The sequence below is a fragment of the Dermacentor variabilis genome, chromosome 11, assembly GCF_050947875.1.
Source record: "Dermacentor variabilis isolate Ectoservices chromosome 11, ASM5094787v1, whole genome shotgun sequence".
Classification (NCBI taxonomy): Eukaryota; Metazoa; Arthropoda; class Arachnida; order Ixodida; family Ixodidae; genus Dermacentor; species Dermacentor variabilis.
The window spans coordinates 86,081,234-86,099,312 of record NC_134578.1 but is presented as its reverse complement, the minus strand read 5'-3'; the positions used below and the strand labels follow the sequence as shown (position 1 = coordinate 86,099,312).

General features: G+C 45.0%; 2 protein-coding genes across 3 annotated transcripts in view; one reads left to right on the top strand and one right to left on the bottom strand.

Annotated features, from left to right (window-relative positions):
- LOC142563801 (uncharacterized) overlaps positions 1-13,225 on the bottom strand; it is a 54,524-nt gene extending 41,299 nt beyond the window's left edge. For both annotated transcript variants that reach the window (XM_075674421.1, XM_075674422.1), the window contains exons 1-5: positions 12,893-13,225; positions 9,946-10,037; positions 9,186-9,282; positions 3,401-3,549; positions 641-841 (exon numbers count right to left, since the gene is read on the bottom strand). In XM_075674421.1, the coding sequence (XP_075530536.1) occupies positions 641-841; positions 3,401-3,549; positions 9,186-9,282; positions 9,946-10,037; positions 12,893-13,003 (650 nt within the window). In that variant the 5' untranslated portion in view covers positions 13,004-13,225. The remainder of the gene's footprint in view (positions 1-640; positions 842-3,400; positions 3,550-9,185; positions 9,283-9,945; positions 10,038-12,892) is intronic.
- A 412-nt stretch (positions 13,226-13,637) lies between these two features.
- LOC142563800 (glycerophosphodiester phosphodiesterase 1-like) lies at positions 13,638-17,842 on the top strand. Its single transcript, XM_075674419.1, has one exon. The coding sequence runs from the start codon at positions 13,832-13,834 to the stop codon at positions 14,879-14,881; it is 1,050 nt and encodes a 349-aa protein (XP_075530534.1). The 5' UTR covers positions 13,638-13,831; the 3' UTR covers positions 14,882-17,842.
- Positions 17,843-18,079: the final 237 nt, after the last annotated feature.

Sequence of the window (18,079 nt, the reverse complement as noted above, 5' to 3'; positions counted from 1 at the left end):
AACTTCGTCGATCAAAAAGGAAAGCCCATCTTGGAACACCAAATACTTTGCATGCGCACACAGCAGCAGCAGTCTACAACCTTCCAGGTAGACGCAGAGGTGGAGGAATGGCAGTGATGGCAGAGGGAAGAGGACGGCAAGATTATTGCACGCCAGTTGTCAGACAGTTACCACAGAGGCGTCACACGAGGCGGGCGTCATATAATCAAGGTTTTTAATATGTTATTTCCTTTGAGGGTTTTGCCAGGACCAAACCAATTCATTGTAAAATGTGGGTTGTCACATGACCAGGGGGACGTATAATCGAGGTTCCCCTGCATCGCAAAAAAAAAAAATGGAAGTATCTTTCAAAAGTGACCGTTCTAGACAACGCTTCCCAAGTTAGCCAACGCGCGTTTGCTGCGTACATGTATGGTTTGCTTTTGTGCAATCTTTTTTTTGGCACATGCGCAGTTTTTTTCGTGGTCTGTGTCAACATTGTCGCAAAGGCCATTACTGACATGTTAAGGTGTTCATAACTACTTATGCCCCTCGCATTTTACTTATTTATTTACTTGCACCACGAAAAATTCCAACACTCCGCCGTTCAGATTTAAGCAGATGCCAATAGCGCAGCAGCCAATGAGTTAAGGGTTCCCACCTGTTGGCCGACTGGACGGTCGGCGGGCCACACAGAGTGGGTGCCAAGACCACGGCCAGGTTGTGCGGTCCCATGCGGCTTTGGGGGTCCGCCGCCAGCTGTGACAGCCCCGACAGCAGGTGGCGTAGGCAGGCCAGTCGCTCCTCCTGCAGGAGGCGCAGGCCCAGTAACACCGCCTCCAGGCCATGCTTCACCTGGCACCTGGTGCCACAAGGCCACAAAAAAAAAATATCATTGCAATATAGGGTTCTACGTGCAACACAACAATCTGATTACGAGGAATACTGTGTTGGGGTACTCCAAATTAACTTTGACGGCTTAGTGTTATTTAAGGTACGTCTTATTCATGAGCACACAAGCATTTTTTTTTCCTCTTTCATTTCACCACCATCGGAATGCGGCCCCCGCATCTGAGATCAAGCTCAGAAGCGCAACGCCATAGCCACTAAGCTACTGTGGTGGGTACAAGGCCGCATTGGGGGTCATTGATGGCCACATTGCAGGTGAACTGGAAAATTGCACAGGCCTTTGGCAAATTGTCGAGCTTGTCAGTCTGACAGATCTCAAAACTACATTGCAAGTATACCGAATTGTATTTGTGACCTTCATCTCTGCATTTTATTGAAAAGAGTACAAAGCTGTGTGAGTTGCTCCTTATTTCTCACTAAGTGCAGGGGGAAAGAAAAAATGAATCATTGTATTTAACAATCCCAAAACAGCACATGAGTGACACCATAGTGGGGAGACTTAGGACCATATTTTCAATTACAATGGGCTTTGTAACGTGCACCTAAGCCTGAATACACATGCATTTTTGCATTCTGCCTCTGTTTGCAAAGCTTTAAAAAAATATGAATGACTGTTGTATGACTAGCTTTCCAAAAACATCAAATAAATGGCTGCCAAAAAAAAAACAGCAGTTGTAGAAGGAACAAAAAAACTTCAGAAAGACTTGTGCGCAGTAAACACATGTAAAGGACCCTCAGCCATGAAAACGTCAGTGGTTGTAACATAGAAGATGAAATGGCTATATAGACTTCCAAAAACAGGAAAGAGACTACAAGCAAGAATCGCAGTTATCATGTAAGCTTCCGCCTCAAAGCCGAAAATAAAGTTTGCATTACCCATTTTGTACTGCATTGCTTTGGAAAGTTTTGCTGTTTCACTTCCGATAATTTGAGATACCTTTTTTTTAGCTGACAGAGAAGAGTAACACGACTTTAGCAGTAAGTTGCTGCGATATATTTGGTTAGACTCCTGCATCCGGAAATACCGAACAGTGCCTTTTCAAATATGAATATTTAGTGCATAATATTGGATTCATATTCGAAACTTCAAATATTTGCCCACGCTTAGTAAATTTGCTTTCGAGACGTTCTGGCTTAGCAAGCCTCTTCAAACAATAAGAGAGGCCATCGTAGCGCTAAGAGCCAGGTCAGGCCAATGGCAACGGCACCCTGAAGTTGCCAAACTTTATCGCCACGACATAGGCTTTTGACAGTGTTAGCTCAAGGCTAGTTATTTACTTGTTGGTATAGAATGAGAACAACGAATCGTAAAAAAAAAAATTCAAACAGAAACTCCTCTCGGAGCTGTCTCATTGTGCGTAAGCATTGTCCCACTTGCTCATGTCCATGTATCCCGTTGTCAATATCAATGTTATGAAACTTGATCCGGCCTGTATAAATTCTTACCAACCCTTATCAGACTAGATTGGACCCTTTCAACCCTTATCAGTTGTTATCAACCTCATAGGACATGATCTGACCCTTATCAGCTCTTATTGGTCCTTAACCTTATAAGGCTCAATGTGACCCTTCTCAACCGTTATTGGTGCTTATTAACCTTATTAGAATTGCTCCGACCATTATCAGCCCTTATCATTCTTTAGCATGTTATCCATCCACGTCAAACCGTTATCAACAGTGATCAGATACATATAACCCCTGATCACTCCTTGTCATCTCGTTGAATGCTTATCTGTCTTCTGTAACGAGAAGTGCACGAGCCCTCACAGATCGGCGGCATTTCGGTCGGTGAAGCAATGCCCCAAGGAAAGCCGCCTCCAACAAGCCCCGAAAAACATAGGGAATGTGGCGTGTTTGGCATTAAATTTTCAGAAAATGTGAAATTTCCCGATGTCTACAATGGTTCAAGTCAGCTCTACACATGGCCCTAGAGATGGCTTTTACCCAACCGTCACCAAATCTTTCAAGAAAGCCTTCTTAGAAACTTTCTCCTTTGACATTCGTTTTGTACCGCCGGCACAACACATTCCTATGGTGCAGATCTATTCACCTTCTGCAAGCGCGGGTGTTGAGGACAGTGGCTAAGACACTCAGCTTCCGAGCGTGGTGTCGTAGGCTCGAAACTCACCACTGCCGTTTTTTGTTTCAATATGATTTTTTAATATTTTAATTTCACTATAACGACTTGTATTATGTGCCGGACAGACGGGTTTCCTCGTTGGGTAGGCACAGAAACGCTTACGCATTTAAAATTAAACCTAGAGAGTATGCACGCAATCAGGGCCTAGAGGTCAGAGCATTGGGCTGCTGTGCTCGAAGACAGAGGTTCGATTGCAGTGTCGGCAGTTCTTTCTATTACGGAGGTACAAAATGAGGAGGGGAAGGTACCTGCCTACCGCAAAGTGCCTTGATTTAGTCAAAGAAGGACTCGCACTGAAAGAGTGCTTCGCCAGTGTAAACCAATTCGTTGTACCTCTTTGGCACCCCACTCAAAAGTCCAGGCACTGCTTACCTGAGCAGCAAATGAACCAGGGGCTTGGGCAGCAGAGGTTCAGGCAGTAGCTGCAGCCACTGCTTCAGGAGGCCCGACACGTCATGCACAGGTGCGGACGCCAGAACCACCGAGGCAATTCGCAACGAAGCGCTCGTCTCCAGCGAGGACTGCAACACACAGGCCACCAGAGAGTCATCGGCAAGGTTTACAGCCGACTTGTGTTCTAGTAACACGTGGTTCACATTGCCTCGGTCACATTCACAGCAGGACAAATGCCCATCCCCCATGAAAGTATACAATCCCCCCACCGCGACGTGAACCAAATGCATTCCATAGGCCCAACGCTGGTCGCACCATCTGCCGGCACCTCTAAAGTATACTCAGGAAAATGTGGCATTTCTCACTGTGCCAGCTCTACACGCTTAAACAAATGTACACCGCTAGGGCTGTATTTTGTCACACAACAATAATCGTCATCTGCCTTGCTTGCGTCTCCCTTCTTGAAAACGCTGTGCTCGCTACTTTGCTGTCGAGAATGCTCAGTCATGCTGATAATGCGCATGCTGTTCACGACTTGGAAGTACCGGGCTCGCAGCATTAAAGAAAGGAAATGCGGACAAGACAGATGATGATCACTGTTGTGTGGTAAGATACGACCCAAAGGGTGTAATTTTGTTTAAGAGTGTATTGCATCAAGCGACAGTGACTACACTATGTTGCGATGTTTTAATTGTGTTTCATAACATTTCAAATAACAATGCAGGGTTATCGTGCGAGAGTTCAAGCGTACGATAAACAGAAGCTATCTCCATGTGCCGTGCTTTGTTCTGATCCTCATAGATGACACCGTCCGGACTACATTTCCAAACTTGGCAAAATACTTCACTAACGCTCTGCCATAAAGAAAGATAAAGACGAAAAAGCACCGTGGAATGTGTTGCTCCAGGCAAGCAAATTAGCATGAACCACACAACCATGGAAGCAAGCTCGGCAGCAGATGAAGATACGAACGTTTCCCAACATGTTGCCTAATCTGCCATCAAAGCACTGCGCTTTGCCGTTCGGGCAAGCTATGGTCAGTGCATGTGTTGGAGAAACAGGATGCCATTATCCTATCAAACTGCTGAATTTAATGGGTATGCAACACCTCATGTTGTTTGTAAGACAGCCTCTTTCAAAACTGAGGAATACAGAGCACTTGTACAGAGCAGTAGCTTCCTGAATGAAGACTTTTGTACACACACAAAAAATGGCTCAGTTACATCATCAAGTGCAGGATCTGCTGATGCAGGCATAGTATACCTCTGTGAACAAATAGAAAAAAAAGAAATGATAGAGCTCCAGCCATTAGATTAAAAAAAATTAACTTTTTTCCATGACCTATTCTTCTGCCGTGCCTATGACGCGTCTTCTTCACATTCAACAAAAGGATGTAATTATGCATTGTGGTTCCCGCTATCCTTTGCCTAGAAAACCCTTAAAAACGTAAAAGTTGAAATTAAAACTCAGATGACTGGAAACCACCTTGGTGAAGACCACAGTAGCGAAACTGTTAATCAGGAAACTAAGTTCTGCTTGGGTGAACTTGTGCCCACAAGAGCAAGTGACACTCTAGGCACAACGATAGTGGCGAGCACAATCAGCGATCGTCGAGAATCTGATCAGCAGGTGAAGTGCGTTTAATTTTATACGTGACTTGTCAAAGGTTCCAACGTAACAGCTGGTGCCCACGTTCCTTCCAGAATGTACTACACAATTTCTGTCACCCATAAAATCCTTACAAAAAGGTGACGCCAGACAACGAATAGAACCATCGATAACACTCGAGGAACTTCCAATACATGTAGGCAGGTCCGATAATGTTTAACATTTGTCAGTAGGTGAAAAGCGGTCACCAGAGAAGGATAAACCAGTATACATGTGGCTGAGCCGCAGAGATGTCCAAATAATCAAACATGTCCGAATTATCGGTCGGCGACTTTAAAGAAGCACTGGCATGTACTCACATACTGACATTTTTGCCCATTAAAAAAGAAAAGCTGTTTAGCGCATCTGAAATAATGTGGAGCTCACTAATAAACCTCCTCTTGTAACCCAGGTTCCATTGTTCCATCTCAAATCGCATTCTTACTAAAGTAATAAAACTTCATGCAGAGCCGCGCGTCTTGCTCTGATCACCTTTCGACACATGGTTTTGCAGGCGTGAGTGAATAATGAAGACGTTCAATGGTTTAAGTGTCACATATTTTGCTTGCTAAAAAAAAAGGCTTGTTGCTGAAAATGGGCACACTCAGAACAGCGTGAGGGATATTGCTCTGGCACAAGTAACCCAGCTGTTCACTCTGATGGTACACCTCTGCGCGCATCTAAAATATTCTAGGCACCTTAGCAACACCACCTTGAAGTTCTCGCACCAGCTCCTAATGAGATGGATTTTTATGGCATCTGCCACAGGGTTTGTCACAATAGACTAGTATTACCTAGAGGAAGATCTGGTGCCACTGTGTATGCCAGCTTGTCAAAGGGCAGTAAGATAGGAAGGTTGGCTAGTTGGTATTTCATTCTCGTAAGAAACTTAGAGCGCAGGAAGACGAGAATGAGAAAAGCGACACGCAAGACAAATGATGTTGCATGCAACTTTGTTCGTTCTCATCTCTCCTGCACTCTAACTTTTATGCGATTCTAAAGGGCATTGTGCCGCCACGGGAATGCCGAGATATGTGTGTCCGAAGCCTTGTCTCGAATGTGGCTTGGTCTAAAGCACGGTCATGGCCGCACAGATAAAGCTCGCTTAAAATTAAATATATCCATGAACTCTTTTCATTCGCAGGTATTACATCTTTCAATGAAGTTTACCTGCCCACAGTGCACAAGAAACCACTGACAAACAAGAACAGGCGACAAGCTGTCGTAAAGAAACCGAAAACCTTGTTGTTCTCCAACTTGAGTGTGGCCCACTGACACTTTCTGATGTTTCACGTAATTGTACATCCAAGCACAAGTCCTCGCGATGCAAGAAAAGATGCTTCAAAAAAGAAAGGAAAATAAGAAGCTTTTCGTGTGCTGTTTGAGTGAAGAACGAACCACTGTGAAGGATGAAATGGCATTAGCCAGGGTGTTGATTCTGCGAGAACGATGGCGATCCGAAGAAGTCGCCAGATCCCGGAATTCCCATGCATGCAACAGCGCTGCAGCACTTCCCTCTAGGCAACATTGCAAGAAACTCTAAGACGTCTGCTTGGGCCTAGTATGTTCTATCAGCAATGATGGATTACATGCACCCTAAAAGAGCCGGGGACTGAAATGGTCAAGTTTCACGAACATTTACTGCAGCATAATAGGTAAAGTGCTAGAAAACACACTGAAATCCATGAAATTGCAGACAGCAATGCAGGGGTAGAGCGAAATTTGGTACAATTGGACTTTAAACTTCAGTTCCTTGTTTAGTAATCAACTGATTACCCCAAAAAGAACAAATATTGAGTTCTGAAAGGAGAGCATCAGTCTAGGTTGATTTATTGGTTTTCTTGAGGATCCCTTTAACACTTGTTGCTATAAATGAGACTTGAGCATGGACAGCAGAGCATAAATAAACTTACAGAGCTAACTTATATACTTCTTGTCAGCAGTAGGGCTCATTTTTCACTGTGTCCTTGCCTTTTGCTTCAAGACAGTTGCTGCACTTCCCAAATGCCCTGGCGAAGAACATAAACCAACTAAGCTGATGCGTCATTTTACAGCTTCCCTGCTTACGGAAACCATGGTTACCCTAAAAGAATACCGTCTATATATTGTAAGCATCGAACAGTATGCCAAATGCCAACATCTTCACATTAAATGCAATGGAATGTGGGCTCCGAAACCGAGTGCGGCAGAAAAAATAAATCGTATTAGTATGCTCCTTAACTAAATTTCATAAACGAAGGAAAAGGCTCTCAGTGTGAGCAAAGGCATACCTTGCATGCCATTTTTTTTTTCATAGTAAAATTGCTTGTCCCTTAAAGGGCCCTTCACCAGGTCTGGCCATTTTAAGCTGGCAAGTGCCACCTATACAATGTGCGCTAACGATCGTGTTTGCTAAGTATTACATCGCTACGCCTCGTGGAAAGAGCTGAAATTTCAAACCGAATGCCGTTTGCCCTTCTCCTCACGGGCGCCGTGCTCCTAGCCCGAGAGTCAACGTATATCGCACAAGTGCGCCTATGTACATCGTACTTCTGCGACGTTGCTCGTAATGACACGTGACTTCTAGAATTATTCAAGGCAACATCTGTAATTTGTGAAGTCTGTTGCTTCAATAGATGAATTAAAGTTTAGAGAAATGATAAAACACACAGGCCGAATGTCTGCACGTTCTTGTTTTACTTCCCACCGCAGCAAGAGAGATGTACTTTCGTTTTGTCTGCTTGTTCACACGTATGCCATTTTATGTGTATGCCATTTTCTATCGTGTTCCAGCACATTATCTTGCCCTGCAATCCACTTGCGTCTGCCTCAGTGCTCGTGACGCACTGACTTTTACCGCTAGGCAGGTGTTCTCGTGCAAAGCGTGCATAATCGTGTGCTGCACGAAACGAAACAAATGCAACAGCTCACACGCAACACCATCAGCAGAAGTGCGCCACGCAGCAAAACAGCGAGGGAAAAAAAAAGGGGAAGGCGGGGTTCGTGACATATGTGCCGCCCGATCCTCGTGCATGGGAAAATGCAGGGAAGGAATTTCACTTGTGGAGGCTAGACGGGGCAAGTGGAGGGAGTGTCTCTCTTGGCAACGGCCCTCGCCTTCTGAAATCATGGGTTCGCGACACTGAAATAGTTGTCTCAGCTATTAATGAAGCAATTTGAAAAATTCTTGAGGCAGAATGCTCCCTAGAGAGCACGTAACAACTTGCAGCATATAACCGAAATTTTCTATGTGGCTTGGTGATGGGCCCGTTAAGTCATGCCATGTGGCCACTGTTTTCCCCAACAAGCGTGCAGCAGTGGAGGCCCAGTCCATAAGCATGGCATAAAGTCACAAATTAGCTAATTAGCATTATATCTGAGATCATAATATATAGTAAAATGCGTGGCACTGAAAAGAATACGAATGCCCATCTACTGACCATGATGTGCTCCCCTTGCCAAGACGTGCACTTAAAGGGACACTAAAGCGAAACAATAAATCAGTTTAGACTAATGAAGCATTGTTTGAAAACCCTGCAGGCAGTCATTTCAAAAATATAGTTTGATTATTAGATGAGAAAATCAAGATCCAAGTATCAGTATTTGAATTTCGCGCCGAAACCTCAGCGCCGGTACGTCAGCGTGACGTCAGGGATTCGAAAGTATGTTTTCGCATTTGGGCCACGTTGGCTGAATAAAGGTTCCCGAAACTTGCCATGCTTAATATTTGGTTCCTTTAGAACACAATGTAGTCAATGTGTACCGCTATATATAATTAGTAGGCCCTAGAAGATGCCATCAAAATCCAAGACGTCACAGCCCTCAAGTGCGGGAACTTAAGTAGGCGTCGCCACCCGTATTTCGTTCTTGCGCTTTTTCTGTCTTACCAAACGTCTTATCGTTGTAAAAGTGGTGTTTTTGATGTTGTAGAACGGTAATTTGCTGATGCAGAAGAAATCATTTTTCACTTTAGTGTTTCTTTAAGCAATCGCTAAGCTGAACTGACGCAACTCTTTGTAGTTGCCAGCACAAACCCAACCCAACCAAGTAACAATAGATCAGACACCTGTTATCACATACGTTGTAAATGTGACAGCAGTCATAGGCAGTTCCTTACACAAGTGCAGAGGCAACTAACCCTGAGCAGCCGCTGTCTCGCAAGGGAGCCCGACTTGCGCAGGATGCCTTCAGTCGACGCATGCGAAAGGAGCACTCGGAGGCTCTCGTCCAAGAACCTGGCACGGAAAAAAAAAAAAAAAAACATTTATTAGGCTTTTGGTTTCCAATACTAGTTGTACTGGAATATATAAGCGCACACCTGCAGTGGGAGGCAATGGGGTGACTTTGACTGCATTCTTCAGCATGCAGCTAATGAAAATCGAAGCGCTTTTTGCATTCCGCCTTTATCTGAATCTGGTCATCGCAGCTGGGAATCGAATCGGCAACCTCGCACCCAGCGGGAGAGCACTGTAGGCACTGAGTCACCACAAAAGCCGACAGAAAAAACAAAAACAATAAAACAAGGGGCATTCAAAGCTACAAAAAGGGCAGCACTAGACTGATAGAGTATGCCTCAAGATTTCATTTCACATTTCTTTCGGCAGTAAAGGTCCAATATTATGAAAGAAAGATGTCTGTGATGCAACCACATTTTCAGATTTAGGCAGCCTTTATGCAAAATTGCAGCCAAAATTTTCATCACCGGCCTTTGCTTGCTTTAATTTTCACCGCGATTCCCATAAACAACTGGAGCTTTCCTCAATTCTGAAGTTACCAATGGCTGTGACACTGGAAACTTCAGTGCTCGTGCTGCGTGGTTTGAACTTCAAGCAGCAATGGCACTGGAGTTAGCGGTGTTATGGCCCAAGAAGCGCCATATCAAGACAAAAGAGACACACCAGGGCACTGTTAACCCAGCCACCAGGTGCGAAGGCTGCTGCGGCTGCTCCAAGATGTCCAAACCAAACAGCGGCCATCCATTAGACGTTGCCTGCACAAAGCGTTCAAGAGGTACAAAGCATGCTCAATCATAAACACACTCGAAACACAGCGAAAGACACTAAGTGGCACTACAATTATTCACTTTGAAACTGAACAATAAAGTATGCTGCCTATTATTGGATAAATTTAAAGTTAACAGTGTGAGCAGCAGAATTACAGGATGTGAAAACGACAATTGCTTTACAATTTGCTACAGAACATCAAAAGGTGCTGCCCAAAGAAAATAATGAACAGTGACATAATACTTTCATCAAAAAAACAAAATCTGTTTCAAATTTAGCTATTCATGCTTTGCCACAGTGAATAAAAGGTGCACATACTAATGCAGTATTCGCTGTAGCAAGGCAAATGTGATTGTGAGCAGTCCAACCAGCAGCAGAAAGTGAGAACATGCATCTATTCTTCAATTCACTATGGCGATCAACGGACAAAAAATGCGTTTTGGGTGCTTGTGCCAGGTATGAACAAAAGAAAGAGCCTTTCGCAACAAAGGTTTCGTAATTTTGCTGTGCCAAATGAAGTTCCGGCAAAACAGCTATCTATAACACATCAAGTTCTTAGTGTTATTCATATACTGCATAACCAAGCATACCACAACGAACACCATTTAATATGAGCCACAAAGCAATTGCACTTAATAGGTAATCTGGTGCTCCAAAAAGTGAACATTCACTGAATATGGGAAGCTGAAAGCAAAACTTTTTAAGTGAACATCTGCATGTTAATTTGCTTATATAGAGTAGAAAATATAATGAAAAGAAAGTACAACAGAATGTTGCAATTAATGCCATTTACAAGTGTGCTGAAATCCAGCAACTAATCGTAGAACAACTCAAGGATCAGCACAATGAATGCCATGAGAATGTCAACAGAAAGTAATGCAAGACTGCATGCATCAAATTATTGACTGAACCGAATGTCCAAAATGCAGATGAGGTAAGGCAGTGAAACATTAGCAGTGGAGCTTGACAAGGTTGTTAAAAGGCCTGTGTTATTAATTCTTCAGTTGCACTGTAAAAAAATCAGTCCAGAATTGTGCACAAGCCCTCCCCTACCCCCCCATGCCCTGGCTATTCTAGTCCCCGAAGCAACAGTGAGCTCCATTAGAAGCTTACAGAAGTATACAGAAATTTAGAGAATTCTGCATGCATCCCAAAAAATAATGCTTTTATACTTAGGCCGACTCCGAGCTACCGCAGCAATTTTATGACGTGCATATAAGGAACCTAATTTTAGAAAATTATCTTCAAGGATATTTTTTCATGCACAAAATTTTATTCAAAATAGTATCCTTCAGCATAGTGCCACTGCTGCCAGAAGTTATGCATACATTGTAGCTCCTGCAGAAGTTTTGAAATGGGATTTCCTTCAGAGAGCGCTTGTTGTGGCAACTTGCACATTTTCAGGTCCAATAATGGTCTGCTTTTTTGAAGTTGGATTTCAGAGCTGGGGAAAGATGAAAAAGTCGCCCAAAGCCTGTAGGTAGGGTGGTTTGAAACGGTGTTACTATGGCTTGCTCTGCCCGAAACTGCACTCTGTATCACTGAACAGAGCATTGAATTTTGACCCACGATGCAACACGCAAACAGCTGTCCATTTCACAAGCAATCGGCACTCTGTAAAGGCTCAGAAGAAATTGAGCTGTGTTGCTCTCTCAAACTGACAAGCCTGAAGGCTTGTCACTTTCTCAATGATGAGCATATGCTTAGACAAAACTAATGGTTATGACTACCTATTGAAAGCGATGCTTTATTTTTCTATTGCATGCATCAGAAATCGGGGTTCTCAGTTTCCAATCTGACGTTGAAATTCCGGGGTTTTTAGGTCCCGAAACCACGATACGATTATGAGGCACGCCGTTGTGGAGGACTGCGAAATACCTTGGGCCACCCGGGGTTCTTGAACGTGCACCCAACGCACGGTACGTGGTCGTTTTTGCATTTCGCCTACGTCGAAATGCGGCCAGGATTTGATCCCGCGACCTCGTGCTTAGCAGTGCAACGCCGTAGCCACCGAGCAACCACGGCGGGTATAAAAGTTCTCAACCAATTCTTTTGGTCTGCGTTCGTTTCCGTTCAGCATGCCTTCTCCCGACCAGACGACTTGCTCGTGGACAGAACGCGAGTCAAAGGACACTATGTTTGTCCAAAGATTACATGGATATCTTTAGATAATCACCGTCGAGTGCTGTCGAAAACCGCACGGAAAAAAAACAGCCCAGTCTAACGAAACCAACTGGTTATGCTGAATAGTTAAGGTGCTCGAAACTTAAAAGTACGTTTTAAATTATTTTAGCTAAGCCGTCAAAACATTCCCGAGTGACTTACCAAAATTCTTAGATGCAGTAGTATTTTCTTGTCACTTCAATGCTCATGATCAAACGGTAAATATATAGGGAATGAATGGGTCACGCTACGCATCTCACGTTTTTTTTTTTTTTCTTTTTCAATTTCGCTAGGTTCGTTTATGTGACTTACATCTAGATGCAGTTTGTTTTGGACCTGTTGGCTATCGGTCCAACTCTGTATACATATTTTTGATGCTGAACTTTAAAAAAAGCTGAAGGAATGATTGATTGAAGCTGGCTCACCCCTGCAACTTTCGGATACGGAAATTAAAACTGGACCGACTAGGACGCCGACCGATAAAGTGCGTCTCGTTTTGTGAGCTTTCCGTGTTGCTCTAGCACAGCACACTCCGCTTGCTTTACTTCTGCAAAATTTAAATAACGCCGACGACGAGGTCATTTCGCATACCAGTGCGGAAATGCAAGGATATAACGGAGAGCTCCTTTCAGCTCGAGGAATTTGCACTCCAGCAAGCCCGGTTCCCATAACGGCCTACCTGTTTGCCCGTAGACGGCGTGGACTTGAGGCAAGGAACTCGAAGGCCCATGCGCCGCAGTTCGTTGGCAGCCAGCTGCCTTTCAGAATCGGCAGTGTCCGGGACGGACATGTTCGTCTTCAAACGTGGGTTGCGGCTCTTCGAACTGCGTTTAATAAAGGGCCCGAAAAATCCGCCCCTGAAGTCACTCCGGCAGTCCACAACAAGCACAACGGGCGTGCGTCCCCCCCAAGATTTTCAAGTTTCGTGCCAAACCGGAAGTCAAGCCGAGGTTCTGCTCAAACTTGCAACGGCTTTTGCGCCTGTGCTGCCATCACCCGTGTGGCAGGTGGATTATTCTGTAAAAGTAATAAAAGCAACAAAAGGTAACATTTTTCCTGTTTTTTACCATTTAAAAAGCGAAGAACGAACTTCAAAAGAACGGTGATTAGTTTGTAACATTAAATTAGAAGACATTTACACAAGTGCTTGCAGCGCCAGAAGACATAATACGGTGCTCTCACTTATAAGCATCCAAAACAAGAAATGTCACATTTTTGTACAAGTAAGCAAAAATTAGACTCTAGAATTTGTGGCGTTAGTTGCATTTATAACATTTGTTTGGAAAGGCATTGTTTATTTGTGTATTAATACGATGGTGCTGAAGCTGCTGTTTTCCCTTTTTACATAGAGTTTCGTTTTTATTTCTGCATTTTGCAGCGAACTCGCTAACGCACTATAGGCTGTGTACGCTATATACCATTGTCCACCGCACATGAAAGGTGATGTCACCCGGCCTGACGCGATCGGTGGCAAGGGAGCGTCGGTGTGCTGGCGTTGGGCGGTCGTCAACCCGCGTCATGTGAGGTCTGCTGCCGTCGCAAGCTCAGCGTGGCTCAGCTGTTTCCGAAGGCGGCGGCAATGACGTGCACGTGAGGCTAACCGGAAAGGCAGGGCGAGATGCGCGAAGCCGGCTGCGTCGGTTGTCCGCCGCTGAACGTCGTCGGCACCGTGGCCCGCGCGTTCGGCGCGCTCTTCTTCGCCTGCGTCTTTCAGCAGCAGCTCATGGCTTCGCTCTACATCGCCGCGCTTTTCGTGGCCCTCGCTTGCTACGCCATCCACCGAGCAGCTCTACCGCGCGTCGACGACGCGCTCGCCGCCGAGGTGATTCTCGGAGATCAACGCGGCGCTGGCGACGCCGACGCCCCGCTGCCGCTCGTGTTCGCGCACCGTGGCGGCGGCCACGACGCGCCCGAGAACACCCTGGCAGCCATCCGGGAGGCGAAGCGCAACAACGCCTCGGGAATCGAGTTCGACCTCTCCTTCACGCATGACAGCGTCGCCGTTCTGTTCCACGACGAGACCCTCGAGCGCACCACGAACGGCGAGGGACCGCTCGCTGCCATAACCTTCGAAGCCCTGCGCCGACTCGACGCGGCCGCCAAGCACCCTTTCGCCGAGCGCTTCGTGGACGAGCGCGTGCCGACGCTCGAAGAAGGCGTCGAAGAGTGCCTCCGCCTCGGCCTGCGGCTCATCCTGGACGTGAAGGAGTACGATCACCGAGCCGTCACCCTCGTCGATGAGCTGTTTCGCAGGCGGCCCGAGCTCTATCGGCGGGCGCTCGTCGCCTCCTTCTACCCGCAGTTCATCTACGCGCTCCGGCGCCAGAACCCGGGCATCGTGACGGCGCTCACTTGGCGACAGGGGTTCGTGGCGTACGACGACATCGAGAACCTGCGTCCGCGCTTCAAGTCGTACACCAAGCACCTCCTGGCGCGAGTCGGCGACTGGCTGCTGGACCGGGCCCTTCACGGCGGCCTGCTGTCGTACCTGACCGGAGCCTCGGCCGTTCTCATCTGCAAGAACGTGCTGAGCGCCGAGTACGTTCGGTCGTGGCGCGACCAGGGTATGCACCTCCTCGCGTGGACGCCCAATCACCCGGCCGAGAAGGACTTTCTTCGCAAGGTTCTTCGGGTGCCCATCATCACCGACACTTTGCGCCACGCCTAGACCCGCCCGACGCTTTTAACTCCCTTTCCAACGCACATAATTAATCTCTTTTCTCGGATAGTCTTCACAAATTGCTGGTGCATGCGCTCGTAATGTCGGTCAAGCGAATAACATTGTTGCATGACTGGGTTTGCGAATTAGTGCGAAACTTCTTGCATGTGCTTTAAGGGCCGCTGCATTTAACATACCTATAAGCCTACAGTGACCCTTCGTGGCGCTCTTTTTTATGTACTTTGCAAGATTGCGATCTTTTTCCACCTCTTAGAAGTGATAACATGTGAATGACTGATGCAGTACATAACAATCCCGTAGTAAATTCTTAATGAAGCTTCATATGCGTGTTTTGATAAATGCATAACTCGTAATAATGCAATGCTAAAAAATGTGGGCATATTTATCATTGTGAAAGCAAGCAACTGAGGGAACAAGAGGATTACGAATTCACTTCATGTTTTCGACGTCTCTATTTATGCTGTGTGACATTTTTTGTATGAGGGTAAAACTCTCACTACACGAGTGAATCTTGAGTTTTCAATCAATAACTGTGCACTGTGAGTGGAAAGACCACCCTTGCTTACTAGTTGTGGTAAACAAGCTTTAACAATTTATGAAACTGACAGTAGTGTTGCACAAACATGTATGTAGTTAATTTTGTTTTATCCTGCCAAGATAGTGTCATTATGCCACAATGTTTACAAACATTACCATTGACTTTGAACAAATCTTATATGTGACTGCGTTTTGGTTTACAGAACACAATCTGCCATTCATGCTTTCTGGTTCCTATTGACAATGGCATTTTGATTACACCTTGCATGTTAATGCATAATTGACACTAACCTAAACTTACTTAACTTAAAGCAGCAAAGCTTAGTAGCTTTGGAGTTATAAGTAACCTCTTGCGCAATCTTGCAGCTTCTTATGCAGCTTGTATTGCTCACGTTGCAGCCAACTTAGTCCTGGCTGACATTTTTTTGCACCGGTGATCTCTGCAGAGCGTTCTGCACTTTCACAGATAAAAGTGGGGGGCCCTCACCAGTGAGTACCAAAGTGCTTGATAGGAGGGGGTACCTAGAAGCTGCTGGAGTACTCTCCTTGACACATGCATGCTCTGTAATTTACTGAACAAGCCCTTAGGAAATGCCAGATTATTTCCTTTCTGCGTCAGCATGCGCGCTTCCACATTGTTTTAGGTTCTGGGTTGGGTGTTTGTTGCCGTGAGAGAACATGCAAATCATTCTCTCATCTACGGCAAGCACAGACACTGCGGCAGGGGTGCACATGTGAGCTAATTAGTGACTTGGCTAAGTGGAAAAAGAAATAATGCAAACGCAGCACGACAACGGCTTAAAGATGGGACACGGCGCTGACTACCAAACTGTTGGTTTATTGTGCCGACTGCAGGTGCTTGTATAGTTGGTAGCCAATGCTTTGTACTGTGTGTTTTAGCTGACATCCCATGCTCGCGTTCGTTCACACCTAAAGGTGCGCTCTCTCCAGTTGGAAATAGCCCAATATTTGGTCACATGAGATCCGCAATAGGTACTTTCATCTGAATCTAGCAAAACAATTTTACAATGGCATTTGATTTGTTCAAGAAACCTACCTTTGAAACAGGGAAATAAAGGTGGGAGCATTAGGCTGCGTGTCTACTGAAAAAGCATCGTATTTGTAGGCATGTGAAAGAACGAGAATTGCTTAAGCTTCAATCTGGTCTTAAAAAGAAGCAATTGCAGATCCAGACAGAGGGGTGTAGCCACTGCTGGAAAAATGCTCACTTCCACAAACACCATTCTTTTCAACTGAACTATCGCGGAATCACCCATACCAGCTTTTATGGAAAGCATAATATAGTGCCTTTGCCCCTTCAACAGTTGTCTAGGTATGCAGAAAGGTTCTGCACACATCTCGCAGATTTAGTATCGTTAAATAGTGCCAATCAGCTGAGCAAATAAAGATTCCGAATGTTTTGAAGATTTTCGTTACTTGCTCAGGCAAACACTTCACTACAACCCCACCAGCAGAGCATGTCAAGCACAATTATAGAGCTAATTGTTCTACATATACTGTGTGCTTGCAGTATACCCAGCCGTTTGGGAGACTTTAGCTGGGACAGTGTAACAATTTGGTTGCAACGCTACGGCTTCTTGCACTTCATCAGTGGTGCAAGCAGTGCTTTGCAGCTGCCAGTCATGAATGCTGGATCGTATAAAAGGAATGGAATCAAGTTAAAATAATCCTTACATTATAGTGGTCTTGCAATTCACATTAGTGCTAAAAGCAACAATCCTGCTGGCATTTCCAGAAACGACCGAGATGTCTTATGATCGTGAGCTGTTTTTAGTACAATATGTGTGCGATACCAGTTTCACAGAACACATCCCATGAAAGTGTCTAAGCTGATTACTGTAGATTTTAGTAGACCTTTCTGTTTCTGTTCTTTGTTTTGTTTTCTTAAGGCGCACATAATGCTGAGGTTCAAAAATCATGTCTAGAATTGTGGAACACAGTGAGTGAAGGGGTAAGAAGTCTGTTTCGAGGTGCACTTAATGTGCAAGGCTAAAACAGTGCTTTTCAGCAGCATTTTCCTTGAACGCGAAAGAAGGAACAGTTGTCTTTCGGGTACCCCCTCGCAGTCTTTCATGTGGAACTTTCAGTATGCATATCAGTGTGGCCTCCAATCATGAGTGGTTGTTTTGGGCAGCTTGTGCTTCCATGAAGCAATAATCATATTGTTTTTCACCCGATCTAAATGTTTTTTTTTTTTAATGGTTGTCAGTGTCAACTTGTGCAGCTGCGTACAAACTTCTTTTTTCTGCTGTCACGTGGATGTGTTTCATCATTGTGACATTTATTTTGTACATCTGTCACTGTGGTCCACTGATATTTGTGTTGTTGTTTAAGTGTCGCAGTTCTCTCACCTGGAGCACTGAGTAAATAAATGACTAAAGTGTGGTGTCACTCGAAGCATCCCTTCGATGTCTTGCAACTTGTGAAGCTTTCTTGTTAAAAAAAAAAACGCTTCGTGAAGTTCAGTTTATTCTCAAAGCTAGCAGTTGCTAAGGTATTTGACCAGGCCTTCATATCTTGGTCGAGTAAGTTAAATTACCTCCTCTGGCAGTAGTTGCCCCTGTCTATATGAAATTTTTACTTTGAATTTATGGTCAATTGAAGACCAAGAAGAAATGTAAATGAGCC